This window comes from Hemiscyllium ocellatum, chromosome 6 (genome assembly GCF_020745735.1).
Source record: "Hemiscyllium ocellatum isolate sHemOce1 chromosome 6, sHemOce1.pat.X.cur, whole genome shotgun sequence".
Taxonomy (NCBI): domain Eukaryota; kingdom Metazoa; phylum Chordata; class Chondrichthyes; order Orectolobiformes; family Hemiscylliidae; genus Hemiscyllium; species Hemiscyllium ocellatum.
In genome coordinates, this window is record NC_083406.1 from 81600342 (window position 1) to 81624039 (window position 23698).

Genomic DNA, 23698 nt, shown 5'->3' on the forward strand with positions numbered 1-23698 from the left:
AATGTGTTCTGGGCAACCTACCCTTACTTTCGAAAATTCACTCTTGGTAAAAGTTATGAAACCAGCTAACAGTAATTGCTTAAATAGGTCTACTTGCTTTACATGTTTTCTGTAACGTAACTGTACATTACAGCATCATCTAAATAGCACAAAGTTAGGTATTTTAGGTATACCTTGGTCCATTAGGATTTGAAATGTAGATGAGGAATTTTTAAAACCAAATGACACCATTCAACATTGTTACACCAAATGGACTATACCAAAGGTTGATATATCCTTAGCTTGTGTGTCAATGGTACTTGCCATTACCTCTTCAACTGATCAATCTTAGAAGGAAATTAAACTTTGCCAACCCTATCAATACAATATTCCAACTGAAGTATTGGGTATTAATCTGTTTTTGTAAAAATAAAACAAAGAACTGCAGATGGAGACCTGAAACAAACAAACAGAAATTGCTGAAGAAACTCAGCATATCTGGCAGCACGTGTGGAGAGAAAACCGTGAACACTGAGGTCAGTGACCCTTCATCCGAACTAGAAGCAACTAGGAAAAGGGGCTGTGTGGGCTGGTGGGAGGAAGGAATGAACATGTAGGTAGAGACAAAGCTTAGACAGAGAAAAAAGTGATAGGCAAACAAAAAAAAATTAACAGTAAGCCAGAGGAAGAGAGAGGCTACATAGGTGATAATAGGAGCTTTGGGCAGTTGAGAATGGGTTGGCCGCGCTGAAAGCAACTCGTTTCAAGACAGGACCTGAGTTGTGAGGATAAGTACTGTAATAGACAAAGAAGGTGGTGTTCTTGTTCTGAAATTGATAAATTTAATGTTGAATCCTGAAGACTGTAAAGTACCTAAGCAGATAATGAGGTGTTATTTCTCCAGCTTGTGTTGAGCTTTGCTGGAACACTGCACATGCCTGAGACAGAAATGTTGGCATGGGAACATAGAAGGTCAGGATGATTTTATAACCGAACACGGGTGTTCTGCAAAGCAGTCACTTAATGTACAGGGAATTGCACTATGAGCACTGAGTGCAGTACACTAAGTTGAATGAAGTGCAGGAGAAATGCTGCTTCAGCTGAAAGATGCGTTGGGGGCCTTGGATGATGAGGAGGGAAGAAATAAAAAGTGAAACACTCTCAAAGTATTCCCCCACAGCTCTGAACAGCAGCATTGTCTTGTACAGCTAAACTTGCGATCACTTGATGGTTCCAAGTTGAAAACCCCTCCTAGTACTTCAGCTTTACAGAAGTCCAATTCCATTCCAGCTTATAGACCAAAAAAAAATGGATGGTTCCTTACAAAGTGAAAAATCTCCAATAATACACAAATTACACTGTGCTATGGTTTTGTTAACCAGCATTACTCTACATAACAATTAAAGCATACCTGTGTCACTGAAGTCTATAAACTCCTTTGATAGGAGATTAGTCAGAAGTTCCATAATAAGTAACAAGTCTTGATATTGTTCTTCTTCTGCTGCCACATCAGTCCTTTTCCTGCCTAAGCTGTTCTTAGAGTAAACCTGTAGTAGCGTCAGACAAGCTTCGTACAACTTCATGGCTTTTGACTAAAAATTAAAATATGATGTTAGGTTGATGGAATACTTACAAAACTTAATGTAAACCTGCATTCCAAACAGGCAATGGACTTTGTTCCCTGTTATAAAAGTAACTTCTGACAATGAAGTTGACAAGTGTAAAGATGAGCAGGTGATTGATGCAAACATACAAATACTTATACTTGTATTGTGAAATAGGTTTTTTTAAAAATAATTCCAACACTTTAGGCAATTAAAGGAGAGGGGATTATCCCATTATTTTGGATATTATGCAGTGTAATCTGTAGTGATTATTAACAAAAGACAACTCATTTATCTAGCAACCTTTACATGCTAAAGACGCCATAAAATGTTTTGTAGTAACTGCCATTGAATAACTTGAAAGATGTCACTATTAATATAGACAGGTGAAACAGTACAGCAAGATCCCATAATGAATAAATTGCTCTGGTATTGGTTACCATTTCCATTTAACCAGGACATAGGGAAGATCCCCTGCTGCTATTTGAAAAGTAACAATGGATTTATTATGTGCAGGCTTTGTCTGAAAGATGACATCTGATAATGCAGCCTACTTTTTTTTATATATAATAGTACAACAAAGCATTAGTGTCGATTAAATTCCAAGTTTGGAATCTGAACCCAGAACTTGCTGATCCAGCAACCACTGATGCAACTTTATGTTTTTCGTAACAAGAGGTTACTGAACTAAGGGAAAGAAAATTTGCTACAATTAAAGCATTTCAGTTTATAGGACAACAAAATGTGAAATACCTTTCAAACAAAGACAATTCTAACTATGTTTCTCAATTAATTTCTTCCTCTGAATTCTTACATGCGTTTATGCTTTTTAAATTTTTTATTCATAACATTAGCTCATATATGCAAAAAGAGAGTTAGAGATTTTTTTCTGTTAATTCATTCAAACGCTGAAAAGCACTGGCACCCACTAGCCCCCGGTTCTTGTCCTTCTCTCGAAATAATTGGGAGAGCTGTCTTCTTGAATTGCTGCAGTCCATGTAGCATAGGTATACTTGTGATGGTGTCAGGGATTTCCAGTATCTTAATCAATGACAGTGAAGAATAGAAATGTAGTTTGAAAGAGATTTTGCAGATGGTCGTGTTCCCATGTATCTGTTCCTCTCATTTTTCTTAGTAGTAGGTTCGAATACACCATTGTCATATTCTGCAAAATTTTTAACCATGTTCTCTGTCAACAATTCCTACCCCAAGCAAAAAGATTACCTTTAGTTATTTTTATTCATTCAAGGGAGTAGATTTTGTGACCTGAGCCAGCATTTATTACCCATCTTTAGTTTGCTGTTTAGAAGGTGAGCAATGCATGTGGCTGTGCAGTTGCTGGGAGGTTCCATCTTTGTGCAAAATGATGATTTCTTATTTGAATACATTTAGCTTTCAATTATTCAACATTTGACAGGAAATATGATACTTTCCCAAACAAATTAGGGCTGTTGATATCTATATTAAACCAGTCACTAAAATAATTAGGAAAGCCTCAAACTTCACATGATAAAACTGTGAAATTGTAATTTTTAGGGAAGCATTCATTTGGGAAGCAATTGTTTGTTGTTCACAGAATGGAAACTTCGTCAATTAGCATATACTCAATCTTTTGTATATACCATGCAATGAATATTCAGTGCTGTGTTCAAGACAAAGTACTTCTAAAAAATTATTTCATGGGATGTGTGTGTTACTGTGTGTGAAACTTGAGAAAGTTTCATGATCGATTATTGAACTGCTGCAGTCCACGTAGTGGAAGTGCCAGTATTGGACTAGACTGGACAAAGCCAGAAGTCACACGACACCAGGTTATAGGCCAACAGGGTTATTGGAAAATCGCAAGTTTTCGAAGTGCTGCTCCTTCATCAGATGAAGTCAGATCAGTGCTCCAAAAGCAAATAAACCTGTGAGACTATAACCTGGTGTTGTGAGACTGCTGACCACAGTCTATGTACTGTAGGTATATGCACCCCACTGTTATGAAGGAAGTTTCAGGCAACAGCAACAGTGAAGGAATGGGTATGGAGTTTAAAGTCAAGATGGTGTAAGGCTTGAAAAGAAAACAAGCAGGTGATGGCATTCCCAAGAATTCACTCCTCTTATTCCTCTAGGTGGCAGAAGGCACCAAAGAAACCATGGTGAGTTACTGAGATGGCACACACTGCTGTCACTGTGCATCATTTGTGATGGGAATGAATGTTGAGGTGGTGGATATGGTGCCAATCAAGTGGGCTACTTTGTCCTGGATGGTGTTGGGCTTTTTTGTGTGTAGTTGGAGTTATATTCCTCTATTCAAGCATTCTATTTTACTCTGTTTTGCATCCTGTGGATAGACATTTGGGAGTCAGGAGATGAGTTACTGCAGAATTCAGTCTCCGATCTGGTCTTGTAGTCACAGTATTTACGTGGCTAGTCCAGTTCAGTTTTGGATCAATGGTAACTTTGACTTTGAAGCTCCTACTATGAACAATGTTAATACCAGTGATTGTCAAGGGGAAATGATTGGGTTTTCTCTTATTGCAAATGGTCATTGCCTGGGACTAGTACGTAGGTCTTGAATGTTACTTCCCACTTAACAACCCAATGCTGAATGTTGTCCAGTCTTGCTGCATGTGCTCACAGACTGCTTCAGGTAGCTGAGAAGTTGCAAATGCTGTTGAACATTGTGCAGTCAAATGTGAATATTGCCACATATTAAATGTGACAGAAGAAATGCAGCGGCTTAAGGTGGTTAGGATCAGACACTGCCCCGGCGAAGTTCTGCAGTGGTGTCTTTGGCACTCAAAGACATATTGGTTCTTCTTGCCAATCAACAAAAAGCAGAAAATCTCTGTAGAGATACGTAGCCAGTTTACTGATCCAACTGATGACAAATGTTACTGGAGGATTTTATATCCTAGTACTTATGAAATGTAGTATATCTGAGTATCCTTCTTCAATGGATAAAATATAATCTGTTCAGAACTTGCATCCAGTCCAAAACCATTTCCAATCAAACGTTTTCAATGAACTGAATTTTATGATCATTTTTAAGGAAATAGTTAGTCACATGGCATATAATCTTCCCCTCAACAGTTTTAAAATGGCAATATAATCTTCACCTCAACAGTTTTTAAAATACCTTCATTCATATCCTATATATGTAGAGAGCAAAAATAAACACAAGCAGAGATGCACAAACAGGCAAAAGGCCAATATTTTGCTTTTGGACAAACATTTTACTCACTCACAATGACATAAAAACAGTGGAATTTGTTCTTCATCTTCATGAAAAGCAATTACCTAAGACACTTCTTTTTCCCATGAAACAGGAAACACCAACATTAACTGTGGGTGGGTGTAAATTATGAATCATTTAGTTGTTTACCAATGAAATGTCCTAACAAGTGAAGACATGCTAAAAAACAGAGTAGCTTTGACAGATTGTACTTACCTCTCCAAGGTAGCAGATTTGTTTATGTGCGACTTCAACAAAAACTTCTATGATCAAGTTAACAGTCTCAGGTGTATTCTTGTAAATTTCCATTAAACCAATGCAATTATTGAGAAAGTCCATTAAAAAGGTGAAGAGAATGGCCACGTTGTCTATTTGCGTTGCTTCAGCTATCCCACAAAGTGCCTCCAGTGTAGCAATGATCTCCTGTTTTACCTCTTCTTCCTGACAGACTTGCTGAAAGTTTTCTTGGTTGATAACATTAAGAAATCGCTGTTGGAGTGGCTGGAGAACCTAAAATTTTTTTTTAACAAATATAACAAAGTGAATCACGTGGATTTTTTCTCATATCAATAAATATAATCAAAATTTGCTGCTGGTGATGCTATGATCCTTCTTGGGGGGTGACTGAAGTATGTGGAGAAGTATTCACATAATTTTGAATTAAAAAACATTTCTACATTTCTACTGATAAATGATCAATGTCACAAAACAAGTGTGCAGTCTACATAATAGCTCAGCTTGCATTGTATCTTTGATCTCCTTGACGAGTGCGCTGGAGTATTGTCTGATATAGCATAAATAATGATAACAAACTGGATCATAGACCTGCTCACTCATTAGAGATATGACTGGTGATGCTTTAACCTGAGGGTCATGACAGCTCAAGCAAAGGAAGAGGTTGAGAAGGAGAGTCCCTCACAGTAACCTCAGCCAGTTTGGGAATTGAACCATCACTTTTCTTCACACAACAGCCATCTAGCTAACTGACTCCCAACTAACATTCACATGCTCCTTAACGTAAAACAAGACCTCAAAACACCTCACAAGATCATTATTGATCTAACAATTACAGAAACAACTTGAGGAGATATTAACTAAATGACTAGCAGATTGGTAAAAGAGCAAGATTTTAAGGCATGTCTTAAAAGAGGAAGGCTAGATAGAGAGGTAAATAGAGGAAATTCCAGGGTGTAGGCCTTAAGTTATGATTTAGAACTTATTATATATACTGTTATTCACAAATTAATTTTAAAGGATTATAGCAATGGTGTCAAACAAAATCAGAAATACAGCCAGATCAAGCTTTCATCAACACAGTGCATGATGTTGCTTTAGCCGCCGCGATCTACTAACCTATAAAGCTACAATCATTTTTTAAACTGTCTGAACTTAACGCTAGTGATGCTGCTTCAGGCTTGTCTTTGTACTGATTCTAACAGATGCTATTAAATAAACAAATTCCAATTAGCACTAGAATCAAATGGCTGTCGTGTCCCAATTAACTCTAAGCATTGAATGATTAATGATCATGAATCAGTAGACCCAATTATGCTTATAGTTGAGCAAATTGTGGTTGAACTACATTGGGTCAATGTCTGGCAACATTTTGTAGCACAAGAGCAATATTGTCAGCTAGCTACCTTAAGATGGCAAAACATGAATTAAGCAACTGGCATTAAGATGTTGAAATTCCATTTACAGCTCACAATTTAAATATCCTACGTTAAGAGGGGAAACTGAAATGACTACTAATTAGAACCTTTCCTTGAGTGACAAGATCTGTATCATGTGAAAGATGTATCGTTGTATAAAAAAAATGCTCACTTTGCAAATGATCAAATATTCAGTTCACCTAAGATTGTTCTAAAAGGAGGATCAATTGCTTTAAATTTCCATTTAACTGGTCAAGTAATTATCTTACCCACTATCCTGATGGCACAGACTATTGGTGTTGATTAGTACCTCACACAATCAATCATTCTGGCTGACACACACCTGGCTCCCTGATGCAGAGTTACAAATGTGGCAGGAGAGGAATTTGTCGGTTCAGAGGCGCCAAACTCACTGCATACCATAAAATTAACTAATTTTAATTAGGCTAGTGAGTTGTTAGGGTATGGAAATATTGAGAAATGTGATGAAAGCAAGTTCAATTGAGGAATTCTAGGCAGCATTGGATGACTTGGTGTACAGGAAAATGGGGAAAAGGCAGAAGATTGGCACTAGGCAACAGAAGCGATGCAGGCACAAAGAGATGAATGACCTTCTTCTGTACCACAGCAATTCTGTGACACTGTCCTTTGTTTTTAAGCTTTAAAGTCAGACACCGCTGTGTACATCGCCTCTAGTTCCTGTTCTGAAATTGTATTTAGTGACAGAAATTAGTTGTGCAGTTAGTTCTGCCTGCAATAACCATTCTCTGCTACTAAATAGTCTGGTCAATTAAAACCGTGTCGGTTAAGTGCAATTTTTACATAAGGAATTGCTGTACAGTTGAGAAGCATCTAAAGAACAAAAACTGCACATTCCCTCTAGCCTTGACAATCTGAAACCACTTACTCACATCGCTATGACTGCGTAAAAGGGGAATTTAACATGTGGTGAAACATGGAGCATGGATATGCAGAGAATACAAGTGCAGAAGTAGAACCTATGTGGTTGAACAAATGTGCAATGATCCCCGCATGTCAAGCATATAGATGATGATCTTAATGGCACAGCCATGATGAGTAGGATGTCAGCAGAGCTACAATCACATTTACAGCCTGGGGAAGGTGGTAGTTGTATCAGCTTTATAAAACTTCTCCTATCAAATCAGTTACCTTAATGTGTAGATACTGAATGAATGATTGATGGCTCAGGGACTATCTATAAATTACATTAACAAGATCACGAAGTAGACAGTGCACCCTCTGAAAAGGGACTGAAGCATTTTTGGTTGTCACTTTCTGAGGGATCAAAGATCTATTAGATTCAGTGAAGGCATTCTTCTAATCATCTATGGTAACCAAATCTTGTGGACATGGACATGGTGGTTTTGTCTTCGATATTGTTTTGCCTTAAATCAATACCATTGGAGCCCAGACAGAGTCAGTCTCTCATCAACCCATCACATGATTCAAGGTGCTAAGAGAAGGCTCACCTTTATTAAGAAATTAATACTATTTTGCTGCATTTCAGGATGTCATCGAGCACATAGAATAGCAGCTAGAACAGCATTAGGAAAAGACCAACAAAAAAGGCGCAAAGTGACAAAGTTACAGGAACAAATAACTTGAATATATAATGCAAAAGAGTGAAGTAGCTCCTACATAACGAGAGAGAACAAGTGATCAATATGCTCGGCTAACAATTCAAATTTTACTTATATCTTAAAGAACTTGGTGAAAGAAAGGAGATGGTGTACCAAATAAATCTGTCTCAATAAACCTGGCACAGCAACTGCTTCCTTTCTACGTGGATCAGGATGTCACCATTAGCAGTGTCTCCATCAAGCTCTTGATCATGTTCAGGAACACCTAGTTTTAAAACTCTGAATTTCACAACATGCTTTCACAATTTATTAAACTCTGCATACGGTACACCTATGTTTGAGCATTTGACTAACTTGTTAAATTTGCATGAAGGAAACTGCACATGCTGTGCCAAATGAGCGCAACACTCTACAATCCTCGTGAATCTAGCAATCTTGAAACATTTAATGGCTGCCAGGCAAATTAAGGAGAGCCCTGTCAATTTATATGACTTGCAATGTCCTATCACTTCATGCATTCAGTTGGCGGCATAAAACTTAACATCTGTGATGCCTTCGTCTGACATTGTGAGAGCTTTATTTCCAATAAGTTTGATCTCAAATATGACTGCAATGTTCAGATAGCCTTCAATGATTCCAGACTGAAGAGCACTCTACTGGGTCAGAACTTCTGAAGATAGTTTCAGTAATTGTGCCTAAGCTATCCAATCGGCCAGATGGGTAGTGTTGAGAATTCTGGCTCTCTTCTAATGCTGGTTGACTGATCTTGCTTCCCCCCCCCCCCAATCGCTTATTACATCACTTCCACCAGCACGTGAATTCTCCTTATGCAGTTCTCAAATACTACATCAGTCGTAGTTTCAAAATAAAATGCCTTCCAAATATGTCCACCTGCAAACTTTTGCCTTTTAAAAGGTAATGCCTTTTTTGGAAGATGGAAATGAAGACAAAAATAGCTGAACTTAGGATGTGATATCATCTGCACGGTACCATTTGCTATCACATTCAACATCCGCAAACTATATATTTTAGGTTATCAGTGTAGGCAGTGTATCCTCTACCAAATGGAACATATGTTTCAATAAAGCAACTAGAGATGCAAAAAGCATATTAATATCCAAGACCAGTGGATTGAATGAAAAGTTTCTTCATCAATATGCTCTTGATTTTAGAAACATTTAGTCCAATAGTTTACCTTAAAGATGCTAGAAACTTTGGAAAAATTGCCAGCTTTGTCTATTTCAAATTCTCACCTCTGTCCAATACTGTTGTTTTGTTTCTGTATCCACATGAGCAAATCCTGCCAAAACTAGCGCTTTCATCAATGTTCGCTGCACACAGCTGGGAAGATAGTTTAGTGGTGGACTTCGACTTGCATATTGTTTTGCCAAATTCCACCAATTTTCACATTTTATTACTAAATTAGCCCTAAAAGGAAACAGTTGTCAATTAAAACTACTGGAAAATATGTGTAAAACAAATGCAATTATCTGAATGTAGTTATGACTTCATAATTAATACAACTGGCATTAAAATCTTGAACAAAAACAAGTACTTGTTTGAAAAAAAATGTATTCTATACTTCTTTGTATGCTATAAAGTGGATACAAAAAACTGCAGCATCAAATAAAACTATTCTCTCAAAATTTATTTTTGATGTGTCAGTAGCTTTAGACTGAGAAATCATTTGGTTAATTTAGAATATATTTGGGGTGCTCACACATTTGAACTTTTATATACAATACAGTTTAGAACATTAAAGTCATTAGTCAATAAGCTACTTGACAAATTATTCCAAACTAAAAGTCCATGCAGTCAATTCTTTTGATAAACATTCAAATGGCTACATGATAATTGCCAAAAAACACAACATAATTTTCTTAAAGAAGTCATATCGTCAAGTGCTGGCCACCTGCTTGAGGCTAAGAACCACGATAAAAGCATCATGAGCTTCTAACAAGTCAATTCAGTGAGGAAGTGTGTGACTAAGAAAATGCTTGGAGAAACAACTAAAGAAGCCATTAAACATTCTTATGCTGAAAAATTACATTCAAATAGAATCAAAAAAAGGAAGAACTTCATGGAAAAAACTAATTGGTTCTATAAACGTTAAACATTAAATATAATTTGAGAGTTTATACCAAATAGAACAGGATATAAGAGCAAAGAATTCATGATAATTCAACACCAAATAATGATGAGGTTACATCTGAAATATTAGGTCAAATCTTGGGTTCCTTAATAGCACAAAGAGATTCTATAGCCTTGGAACAAATGAAACATAGATGGAGGATTTAGTCTAAGAAGAAAGCCACTAAGGAGCAGTCATGTACTAAAAGTTTATATATGGTCAGAATAGTCATTAGCGTATCCAAAAACAAGGGACCAGACAAGCCACATTTTAACTACAAAATTAGACACACTAGAATAATTTTTGTACAGTCAGCAGAACATAGAAAGATTTCCTATGGTGATGATAAATCAAGAAGAACTTACCGAAGAATCCTTCTGAAGAACAAGAAAGAGAATGTGGAAAAAGCAGGAAAATGGGCATGCATAAAACTGATCTACAAGACAGATTTAAATTCAACACAAATAAGAAGGGTCAAATGGACCAGCTCCTGTTCCACAATTTCAGCGTTGTTTATTCCTTTAAATGCCACACAATAGTGAAAGAATAAGTTTCTAATAGTGGCAATATGAATAGGCAAGAGGCAAAATATATCTAAATAAAAATGGTTAATAAAAAAACTAGTGAAAGCTAGCTGTTAAATCAGGAGAGCTGATGGATTTTGTTTTGATATTACCACCTGCACAGAGCACTTACCGTTCTCTCCTCTCTACTAGTGTTACAAGGAGTTGGACTGTATCATTTGCCAGGTCCTGTTCTGCAATCCATACTGAAAGATTACTGATAACTTTTTCTAGAAGGTAACCAACAATCCACTGAGCACCTTCAGTGTCTGCACCAAATGCTGTACTTAATGGTAAACTTATCTGTAAGGAAAGAAGATACGCTTCTAAAAAATATAGTACTGATGTTCATTCAGCTGTTTGAATTAATAGGACGCTTAGTGAAGCTTATCAAATATTAGCAGGGCACCATCATCTCCATGTACTTGGGAAGGCACATTTATTGTCAATTTATTTTCATACCATTAATAAATTTTGTTGTTTTTCAAATTCACTGATTTCTTCTTCAAATCTACTTAATTTTCCATTTGAGTTATTTTGCACATTCCATCTAATAGTACTTTTCATGATTACTTAATAAAGACTATATAGCATATTATCATAATTCTAATATCTCATGTTTGCGTGCAACATGTCCCTACAAACAGGAGGAAATTGAGAAATTAGATTTTTTTTTTCTGGTGTGGCTGTTATAGGGAAGACCAAATTACCGAGAAAACCTCTTCTAATAATACCGTGGGTTCTATCTAAACAGGTAGACTGTATCTCATGTTAGCTTATTACATAGAGAGAAGTTCCGAAATGTAGCATTTCTTCAATAATGAAGTGTCAGCCTAAATTTGGTGTTCAAGTCCTTGGCTTGCAACCAACTTAACTAAAGCTTTCATCTTGTTTGCGTAACTGCAACCATCACAATATATTCTGACCTTTACTACTGCCTCTACCTCGCAAGATTCATTGGAGTTTCTTCTCAATCAATCACAAGACATATTTAAAGCACCAGAAAAGGTTCATTTAACTTGTTATTCTTTGTCATTTCTTCTATTTCTTTATAAATAAGGGACAGAAGACAGAAAGATAACATTTCACAATATCATGCAACCTGACCAGTAACTTAACAATGATTTTCCATCAAACAAGTAGTTGTTCAAGCATGGAACATTCTTTGATGTGAAAAGAGATATCAATATTGTGAACAGTTTAGTCTCAGAAGCATGGAAGCATCGGAGAAGGTTTTAAAACAAATTATTGGGTGGATACAGAAGTTAAAAATTACAGATAACAGGAAGATTGAATAAGCTAGGGTACTTTTCTAGAAAAGAAAAATAAAAACTGAGCAATGACCCAACTGAAATCTTTACAATGATGAGCGGATTTGATAGCGTAGATACAGAGATGTTTCTGTTCATCAGGAATTCAAATGCTAGGGGGCTATGAATATAAAATTATTAATAAATCTAGTAGCAAATTAAAGAAAAGCTTCTTTACCTAGAGTCTGGTGAAAATGCAAAAACGCTACAAGGGAATTTTGAAGGTAGGTGACAAAACCCACCCTTTTCCAATTCTGATCAAAGCACACACACCTGTAACATTAACTGTTTCTGTCTCCAAAGATGCTAACTACACTAACAATTTCAATAAATCACTGTATATCCAAGAAGAGATATCAATACTGATCAATTCACCTTTGGAATGTGAGACTCTGATATTGTGCAACCATAAAAAGGGCTTCACTCCAAACTGTGGCGCAAAAGCATGATTTTTGTCGGACATGTATCAAACAGACAGCTGAAGAAATCTTCAAACTTTCTTGAAATCAACCTCATCGATTATACAGAATTGTCCCTTTCTGAACTACGCAAAGAAGCACTGTTTTACAATAAATCATTAAATCAAATCCACAAATTAAGCAGGTAGGAGTAAATGTAAATTTTTAAATCAAAGAAAATCAGCAACAGTCAGGCGAATATATGTCAGTACAAAACAGTGCAAAATATAAAGGTATACACCAGAGTCTGCTTTAAAGTCATCAAATGCATGCAATGACCTCCAAGGTACAACACTCATCCAGATATGAAGAGGAACTGGCACATACTACAGGTCCAATTAGGGGGCATGCATAGGTAATGTACTAAAAGTAATTAAGTGAACATACTAGTATAGACGTGGAAGGCCAGATCTGAAGGAAGATCCTCAAAATTGCTTAAGAAATGCTTATAAATCTACAAGTATATTAAATAGCAAACACGCAATAAAACTCAAAGTTTCTCACCTGATCATAAAGCTTTTCATCTACTAAAAGGTAGGTCTTTGTCCACCGTTTCAGGAACCACATTATATCTTTTCCCATTTGTGGACTAAGGAGTTCTGCCAAGTTTGCCCTAGTGGCTCGAGATTCAACTTCCGAAACTCTCAGAACAGCAGCTAACAACCTGGAAATAGATATTTCAGTTCGGTTTAAGTATGACTTAGAATGAAAACGCTTAATTTGAAAGATATGGACAAGGTGTATCCAAACTTAAATGGCTAACAGTTTCATGGTGAGAAGACACTGAAAATATTTGTTAAACAGTTGTGTTACTTTTAGAGTGGAGGACATGAATAGAAATACATAGATTAAACCTTAAACTTTATTTGGAATGCAATATAGACAATTTCAGATGACCACATGTCATGGGTGTTCTTGACATACCCTTGCCGTCCAAGTTTCCATTCCAATTATGCCCTTGAATCTGTCTTAGTTTAAAGTTCAAGCAATAACAATAAAATAATGGCAAGTGAACTAGCAAAAAGGTAATGTAAAACACAAATTTAAAATATACTTCTATTGACAATTTAGACAGTTATTTTTCTCTAATATAATTATCAATGACCACAACATGGGCAAACCTTTCAGACACATTTAAATGCAAAAATCTTTCATAGAGTGAGTGTGCATGCACAGCACCATTACTGAAAAATCATTGAATGACTCGAGCTTGATGGTGGACTGGCTCTGGGGAGTCAGATGGTGAAGTACTCACCACAGAATTTCTAACTTATTGCCCCATTATCAAAAAAATACCGTACTGGTCAACAGTACGCCCGGGATGTTGTAGGTGGGGAATTCAATGATAACAATGCTTTTGAAAGATTTTCCCTTATTAAAGTAGTACGAATCACACTTGTTATACTACTATCAAGTGGATCCATGGTTATTGTTACAAAGGGATGTTTTTTTTTATTACAACTAGTTTCAGACAAGTTTTGAGTAAAAGCGACCACACTAATTTTCCTTCCAGTCAAATAATTTAAAATGGACTCTTACCTAATTACAGAATCTGTTCTGTTACATCCTGGGATGGAGGAAGCCTTTTCTCCTGGAGAACCAAGAATCTGAAGTGTTGTGTTAATGTCAACTTCAGTGGCATGCTTAATGGAATATTCCATTATCTCTGGAGGTATAAGAGGAGTCTCTCCCTGAGTATCATCAGCTAAGAGGTAGCCTAGTAACATGAATAAAGATACCAGGTTATGAATACAGTTTAGTACCCTATAATATTAATTTCATATTTATATTGATAGGCCACAATGTACATAGAACCAAACTGATTTTCATAGAATAAATTACTTCATTAAAAAGAAAAACATCATACAACTGCTCAAAGCACATCTACTCCTCCATACATACTGTTTTCCAAGTCAAAAATCTTCTAACAAAGTGGTACCTTCTTACAAAGGTAAGAATATCCTGCCTGCAAATGTGGAGATACTCACAACAATCCAAGTCCACCCACAACATTGGTAGTTTACAATCTGAAATGTATGTACATTCCTTCTTCAAAAAATGTCTCCATGAAATGCTTTAAAGTCCTGCAGTTACTTATGATCTCACATCAGCACTCTTCCTTACCATACACTGTCTTTCCTCCAGCATACCACTTCCACTTAAGATTTTTCGGAATCATTATGGTAGAATGTTTAATTAGCACCTAATGTGAAATTATCATTGCAAAGCAATGTGCTATACAGATCAAAGGTTGTAAAAAGGTTTGTTTGGTGATTAGCAAATTTAGTTACAGCTATGTTAAAGAATCTAAATCAAAAAGAAAAATATAACTAACCATTAAAAACACTTATTTAAAATGTTATGAACCTCACCCCACTTAGAAACAACTTTTAAAAATAAAGGAATCCCCACTACATCACTGGAAAGCAAAATCAATGGACAAGATATAATTTTTTCAAATTTTTATCATAACAAGCAAACCAAAACCAACAGTTTAAACATTTATGAATGACACAAATTTAAAAAAAGACATTTCATTATAAATAGTCAATACAAAGATACACCATACAAAGCTACAAAGGCTCTCTCCAAGGAGGCACATAAAGCTTTAAGTTCAGTTACAGAGCCGTATTTCTCAGGTGGAAATTCAGTTCTTTTACTGCTTCAGACAATAGTTTCACCACAGCAGACCCTCAAAAGGCAAATGTTTCCAAGCCTCACCACTTGGCTCTCAGGAACCATTCTTGTCCTATTACGAGAGACATTTCTCTACATCTTCACCAAGACCTGTGTCTGTATTTTTTTTTTGCAACTTATCTTGCTCCCAAATACAAATTCCTCAAGCTGTAATTAGATATCCAATTATCTTTATTAGCCTTTAAGCTCCATTCTTATAGGAACCTCAGTCAGAATTTATCTTTTCAGAAATCTATTAGCCTCATTGCTAGAATTAACTTAATTGCACTTTGGACTAGACAACATAGTTAGGAGTGAACTTACCCGTGACTAAAAGTAACCAATGAATATCCTCATACAAATCATCCAGTACTTTATTATCCAATGATGCTGGCCCTGGTGATGAAAGAAACTGTTGTTGCCTTTGTAGCTGACCATGAAGTCTTGTTACTCTATCTTCTAATAAGCTGCATCAGACAAAAGGTAATGCAGTTAATCAAACTACAGAATCCAGATAATGGCATTTAATTACTAAATATTTATACAAGACATCTCTAAATGCTAATAAAAAGAAGTAATTCATATTTGTTCCTAAGACTGGTTGCAGCACATTGTGCAGGATTCGCTCTGCACAACTGCACTGTGTAAAAGTGGATACTGAGTGCTATTGCTATGCTTTCAAAATGGTGAATTTAATGAAAGACTGGAACACATTTCTAAGGAGAAAACACAAGAGATTGTGGGAAGGGAAAATGAGACTTAACATGACATTACATCTCTGAATAAAAATCAAAAACTAATATTTATCATTCATCACGTCATAATGCTAGATAAAACATGCCTCATTTTTAGAAAATTTAAAACAGAGAAATTATACACAGTTATTGAATAATCTTATTGACAGCTTCATCAAACAAATACATTTATAATCAACTCAGTTCTGGATTATTTATCTTTACATATATTGTCTACTAGAAAAGTTTAGTCAAAGGCTATAAAAAACATTTCAACCTCACACTACTATGAAGACAAAACTTCTGTGAACATAGGCATCATGCTTCACAGATATGTTTGCTTAATATCTGGCATTATTCAACACAACAATGTCGTTTTTCAAAGTCTGGAATTCTGATATACATGTTTTTGAGGCACAGCACATCTTAGCGTCTAGACTTTAATCCAACAGTTGCAAGAATCACTTTTACTCATCAGAAATATTGTGCAGTAAGTTAACTTGCATAATGAGATGTGACAACCCACCCTCAGTCTCCACTCAAAACAGTTGAGCATTATCATAAAGAACCTAAGTTGTTCACTATCAGAGCAAGGTTGACATTGTTCACATCAGAAAGCTGGGCTAACTTTGGATAGACTTTCAATCTCCAGTTGATGTGGTCATCAGAAAAAAAACACAATTTCTCTGAACTACTGGATATACAGACAGTCCCTGATCAAAATACAGCATCCCTCAGTACTCTAAATGATTGAGTGATTTGATCTGCCCTGACTGGGAACAGAAATTACCAGCTTTGATCTTACTGCTGGTAGTCAGTTCAGGAATTTATCCCCATCCAAGGAAGTGCCTCTCAACAATCATTCAACATTATGACTTGAAAAAGTGGTGAGACACGAACCCATTAGAACCTGGGAGTGACAATGTATTATTTGGTTAGAGACAAAAAAAACCACAGCAGATGCTGGAATCCAAAGTAGACAAGCATGAGGCTAGAAGAACGCAGCATGCCAGGCAGCATAGCAGGTGAAGTCGCCAACATTTCAGGTATTAACCCTTCTTCAGGACTTTTTTTTTGGTTGGTGCTAGTAGTAGAATGCTGAGATTGCGATAGGTGGACACAGGTAGTGGGTACAATCTGGTTAGTTGATGGGAGGGATGAATCCGGTTGGTAGCTGGAAGGAAGGGTTAGTAGGTGGAATCGAAGGGAGGAAAGGTAGCTGGGGAAATGGGTGGAAAAGTTATTTGAAATTAGAGAACGCAATATTAAGTTTTCCAGACTGAAGGCTGCCCAGGCGGAAGATAAGGTGTTGTTCCTCCAATTTGCGGTCTGATTCAGTGTGACAATGAAGGAAGCCAAAGGTGGACGTGGGTGGACGAGTTCATTGAAATGTGTGGTGACCGCAAGGTCAGGCTGGCCGTTCCAGTCAGGCAAAGATGCACAGTGAAACAAACAGTCACCTAGTCTACGTTTGGTCTCACTGATGTCAAGACGACCACATCAGGAGCACCGGATGCGGTAGGAGGAGATGTAGGGGAACCCAGTACCCGAAACATTGACTTCTCCACCTCCTGATGCTGCCTAGCTTGTTGTGATCTTCTAGCCTCCTGTTTGTCTTACAGTCTATTACTTCCTGTTTTTGTGGAGAATGCTATAACAAAAGAATATGATGTGGAATAACTAATTGCAATAAAACACCATATTTTCTTTGAGAATTAATTGATTATTAAGTAGTGTTCAGTCAATGCTTATTTAGTTTTAAAACAATACAACTGCAGATTTTGGGGATCTGAAATAAACAAAAACAGAAATTGCTGGAGAAACTCCACAATGCTCTGAAGAAGGGTCACAGGACTTGAAACTTTGACTTTGTTTTCTCTCCACAGTTGCAGGCAGAACTGCTGATTTTTTCCAGAAATTTATGTTTTTGATTTCTTCTGGTTATAATTTTGTTAAAAGTAAAAGTTCTAAAATTCAGGTCTGGCAGGATCTGTGGAGAGAGAAGCAGTGTCTGATGTGACTTCTGAAGAATTTTTGGAATAGCAAGTGTGCTCGTTAGTCTCATCTGCTATAAAACCATTCCTAATTGATGGAATCATATTATATCCCTCACTGCAATCTCACTAACTAAATTTATGCATTCATCTAATTGAATGTATTAAAGGAACAAGAAAAGGCTGACAAAGCAGAGATCATATTGTACTGATTTCACTTTAGTTTGATAGAGCCATAGAAGTGTGCAACAAAGCAGGCTGTCATTTGGCACTTGGTGTCTGTATCTGCTCTTTTCCAGACTAATACAAAATAGTACTATTACTTTTGCTAACTCCCAATATACCCATATTGTTCTCTGCCTCAAATGCTCAGATTCAGTCCTTAAACCGCTAAGTAAGACTATCTAAGTTCAGGAATTAGTAAGGTCACAGCATTGATTTGAAAGCAAAGGTATGACCTGCACACAGGGACAAAACAGAATCCCATTGTAGCAGACTCTGTTGTAGCAGAAATTGAAGATTCCACTGGGCAATTCCCCTATGGTTGGAGCTCTCTGAAAATACCCATTTAATTCAGAGAATTTGGGAGGTTCCACTACAGTTCATAAAATAGTCTACAGTTTTGAGTAACTATTAAATATTTGCCTAACTAGCTTAACCCCTGACTGAATAGTCAACCAATCCCAACTTACCCCACATACTCTCCAACTACACTTGCTCAGACCCTGACCCAAAAGACCCAGCCACAGGACCCAACAATCACCTCTATGCTCAGGACTCAGAAAAACACCCTCTATGCCTGCAGGTAGTTTTGAAACAAGAATAGAAAACGGGTTTAGGTTTTCACCTCTAGTTGCTTTCAAGCAAAGCCAGTGAGGTGTGGTGGGTAGATGTCAGGTTAAAGTCAGAATTGGGTTTAACTATGATAATTCTCATGAACTGGTAGCCTTTCATTAAGGCTGTCATATAATTCCTCTTGAGCACAATACTGGAAATAGATGACCACCAGGGTTACTGTTTCACAGGTAATGATTTTATGGTTGAGCAGTTAGAAAAACTGGGAAGTAATTGATTTATTCTCAATCTGACTGGTCAGGCAAATATTAAGTAGAAGCAGTACTACTGTCCAGAACACATACTTGAAATGTTTTTAAATGCAACTAATTCCATGGTGATGTGAATCTAAGATTTCAAGATGATTATTTATTTTAAGTCAGTTGTGTCAAATTCCTCTGCCAGTATTTTATAAGCCTACCTTATAAGAAGAGGTATGCAGTGGTCTGCTGCTATTCTTCCTAGCATGCCGATACTTGCCAACTGGTCAGAGAACATTTCTCGATCATCTTCTTGAATTTCACTGATTTCTTCCTCATCGCGTGATGTTACACCATTGGTGGTCTGTGTAAAAACAAAAATTAGATATTGGAATTTTTAAAAAATCTTCAATGTAAAATTCCACAGTAAATTTGTTTACTTAAAATATTAAATATCAACTGACTACTTAGTTTGCCTCATCATTCTTACTTTTTGCTGAAATGGAAAAAGAATGGGAATAGGTTACTTTTTACTTTTAAATGATCTCCTAGATGGTCAGTGGAAAGCATCAAGTATAATTAACTTTTTATATTGCCCCTTTTTCCTATTCTGAACGTCACCTGGCCAAACTTGCTCTAATTCTTTCCCTGCCTCTCTTTCTCCAGTTTAAGAAAACAGACCAAACGTCTGTCCATTTCAGCCTAATATATATTTAATGTTCGTTACATCAACGATCCCCTGGGTAAAGAATTCAAAACATTGATAATAAGTGAAAATGTTTCTCCCATATCCACTTGTCTGTCCATGGCATGCTGCAATGCTCCAGCAAATCCAGCGAAAACTGGAGCAGCAACATCTCATCTTCAAACTAGGCACTTTACAACTTTCTGGTCTCAACATTGAGTTTAACATCTTCAAATTGTGAACCCATTGCTTTCCTTTATTTATAGCTTTGCTTGTTACATCCTCTGTCACAATGTCTTCTTCTCCCCTACCCCCACCCAAGTGGGACTATCTGTTCTTCCCAGTCTGGTTGTCAGACACACCATTGTTCTGCCATTCTCATATTCCAATTGCTTAGTTTGAACTATCAGCATCCTTTCTCCCCCAGCACTCCAACCGCACCATTCCATTATTGTATAAATGCTGTGCCCTCCACATTTCACTTCAGTTCTGATGAAAAGTCATCTAGACTGAAAATGTTAGCATGCTTTCTCTCCATGGATGCTGCCTGACCTGCTGTTAGCTCAGGTATTTTTGTTTTTCATTAAATGATTGTCCCTTTCTACTGGTCCCCTTGTTCTGGATTCCCCAGCCAGGAAGAACAATGTTTCAATTTTCATCTTCATAATCCTGAATATTTCAAACAGTTCACCTCTCATTCTTCCATATAGCAGAAAACACAGACCCACTTACTCAATCCTTATCATTGGACAACATTCATCTTATAAACCGATCTGGTGAATCCTCATTGCATTGCTTCCAATGCAAGTATATCCTTCCTTAAAAGTTTAGATTAAAATTGCAACTGTATAACAAGTGTAGTTCTACCAAAGCATCATCTAATTGTTGCAAGATTCCGGATTCCTTTTAAGCTTCTCACCTTTATCCACAAGACTGACCTCTACTCCACCAAGTCTATTCCTACTTAAACTACTGACCATCCAACTTCCTCTCCCAGTCACTGTGTTAATTGCTATTGCTAACAGCTCTCTTCAGATTTAGTCCTCTCTGTCAGACAGGGTGAACAAGAACTTCCAAATATCAGTAAGATATGTCATTCTTTTCTCTAGATACCAACTCTACCCCCCCTCCCTTTCAAGTGTGCAAGAATAAACTGTTCACAAACCTAGAATCAATTTTCTCCCCAAGGTGGGGTTCATTTTCACACCATCAGCAAAGTTCATCATCTCGACAGTATTGCCAAACCATGCCGTGTCTCTACGCATTCCTGGTTTACTTCCCACATTGTACCCTCCATTAACTTGAGGCCATCCAAAGTGTTGCTGCCGCCTCTGTCTTGCACCAAAACCTATTAACAAATATCCCTGATCTCGATTTGCTCCCAGACAATTAATGACTCGACTTTTAAATTTTCAGTTTTGATTTCAAATCTCTCCCTATCCCATCCCACTTCATAATCTCTTGTACTTCCACAATCTTGAGAGATATTTGGACTCTTGAGCATCCACAATTTAAATCACTCCACCACGGATCGCTTTGCATTCAGGTGCTTAGGCTCTAAGCTCTACTTTACCCTATCCATCTCATTTTCCTCATTTAGGATACTATTTACAAGTTACCACTTTAAACAAATGTTGAGTCATCTGATCTAATATCTCCTAATATGGCTGGGTGTTGCATTTTGTTTTTGTAACTTTCCTGTGAAACACCTTATGAAGCTTTATTGCATTAAAGGCAAATTATTATTCATTATACAATTCAAATAAGGTAACTGAAAATTGATTGGAACCTTTTTTTCATTCTAACTCCATATGCGTGAGTAGAATATGCTTCAATTAATATAATTTGTATGCACACATTACTATTAACAGTAGGGAATACTTGTACTAGAACAACTGCATGGAATCTACAGTTAGCACGAATTCATATTTTTATCCCAGTGTTTTTAAAACCTATGTATTTCTTTTGAAACAATTCTTTCAAAGACTGTATACAAAAATAAATGTGGCAATTATAAACACAAGTTTTCAACCTAATGCAATTGTCACTTTGTCCAAAAAGATTGTGAATTTGAATATGCACACAACTCATTGACTATGCTAGGTGCAAAAATATTGCAAGTAGATGAGTTAAGCCAATCAGCCCCTCAAGCCTGTACTACAATTTAACAAGCTAAAAGCTGATCCTCTGACTCCAGTGCTATTTTCCCACACTATCCCTATGTCCCTCTTTTTGGAGAATTCGGTGTCTTACAATTGTATACTCCACAACCACCTGATGAAGGAGCAGCGCTCCGAAAGCTAGTGCTTCCAATTAAACCTGTTGGCCTATGTCCCTCACAACTTTAATATCTAGAAATCAGTTGTGAATATACTTAAAGTTTCACAACCCAGGGTAGAAAATTCCAATGTTCACCACTGCCTGAGTGAAGAGATTCCTGATCTCAGTCCTGACTTCTAACACCCTACAAAAGCAGCTTTCTTGCAACTCCCCGTGCAAGAAAGAAGATAGTGTGTTTGAACGACTGAAAGAAGATAGTGTGTTTGAACAAGGTACCTCTCATTCTTCTGGGTTCTGCAGAACATTAGCCCAGTCTCTTTAATCCCCTCCAACAAAAAAAACATTTTTCCTAAAAGCAGCATTGGTGTATCTCTACGCTCCATGAATAGCAGCAGTTCAAGGAGCAGCCCACCACTAGCTTCACCAGAATCAATTAGGGACAGACAATAAATACTACCTAACGTGTGTTGGAAACATACACAAATAAACAAAAATAAAATCCTACCATCTCAAGGATTCGACTGGTGTATCTTTGTTGCGCTCCCTCTATGGAAAGTAGACAACTATTATTCTTCCCTACATCGTGGTAAAACCACATGCAATCTTCCAGGTGTGATCTTATTAAGATTCTATGTAATCCTTCTTTGCTCCTCTACTCAAATTCTCTTGCAATAAAGGTCAACATACCATTTGCCTTTTGAACTGCTTGCTGAACTGCATACGAGCTTTCAGTGCTTCACGAATGAGGACATATTTCCCTTCAGACATCAATCTCTCATCATTTAAGAAATACGCTGATCTTCCTACCAAAGTGGATAACTTCACATTTTTTCCACATTATAAGTGCCATGCTTTTACTCTCTCAGCCTGTCTAAAAGTCCTTGCAAACTCTTTATATCCCTTTCACAACTCATTTCAAGCTAAATTTGTGCCATCAACAAACCTAGAAATATTATATTTGCTCTCCACATCCAAGTCATTGATATAGTTTGTGAATAGCTGGAGCTTATGCACTATTTTTTTGCAATACTTCACTAGTCCCAGCAGGCCAACCAGTGAATAAACTATTTATTCCTATTGTTTTCTGCCCAGAGATCAATTCTCATTCTACGCCAGTATATTACCCCGCCCCATGTATGCTGCGAGATGTTTGACTACAGTTTGTCTGTTATCCAAATTTACTTCATGTTAATTCTCAACGATACAATGTCCATTGTGTATATCTATTATATATTTTACTATTCTAACTTTGCATCGTCAATTTTGTTTGTTTGTTCAAACCATGGAATCCTGCAGCTTTATCTTAGTACCTTGGATTTCAAAAAATGCCTTTTTTAAACATGTTTTTCTTATTGCTTACCAGACCACAACATGGTAATCTGACGTGAGGTCATAATAGCGTTAACTGGTTCCCTTTTATCTGTTTGTAACTCAAAATACTCAAAAAGGTCTGTCAAACAGTATTTCCCTTTCATATAACCTACCAATACGTTCCATGTGCAGTTAACATATCCTCTATCGTAATGGATTAGCAGAGCTCAAATTTGCGGCACAACACATTATATAATTGATCACAGCTGCTAGTGAGCATAACTCCAATTCATATTGCATGTGCACACTTCATCAGCTTTGAAAACAAATTACACCAATTACAGCAACTCTTCTGGGGGCAGTGGCAGTGTCCCATCTCTGGACTAGCAGCATTGTTTCAAGTTCCATCCGCTCCAGAGGTATGTCATATGTCCGGACAGTTTGGCTATAATGACTATGTCAGTCA

General features: G+C 36.9%; 1 protein-coding gene across 5 annotated transcripts in view; it reads right to left on the minus strand.

The window, feature by feature from the left end:
* The window catches only part of xpo4 (exportin 4), a 245986-nt gene that overhangs the window by 9307 nt on the left and 212981 nt on the right, over nt 1–23698 (minus strand). For all 5 annotated transcript variants that reach the window (XM_060826076.1, XM_060826077.1, XM_060826078.1 and 2 more), the window contains 8 exons: nt 19178–19320; nt 15519–15661; nt 14058–14235; nt 13023–13182; nt 10884–11053; nt 9310–9484; nt 5020–5313; nt 1391–1571 (listed from right to left, as the gene is read on the minus strand). In XM_060826076.1, coding sequence (XP_060682059.1) covers nt 1391–1571; nt 5020–5313; nt 9310–9484; nt 10884–11053; nt 13023–13182; nt 14058–14235; nt 15519–15661; nt 19178–19320 — 1444 coding nt within the window. The remainder of the gene's footprint in view (nt 1–1390; nt 1572–5019; nt 5314–9309; nt 9485–10883; nt 11054–13022; nt 13183–14057; nt 14236–15518; nt 15662–19177; nt 19321–23698) is intronic.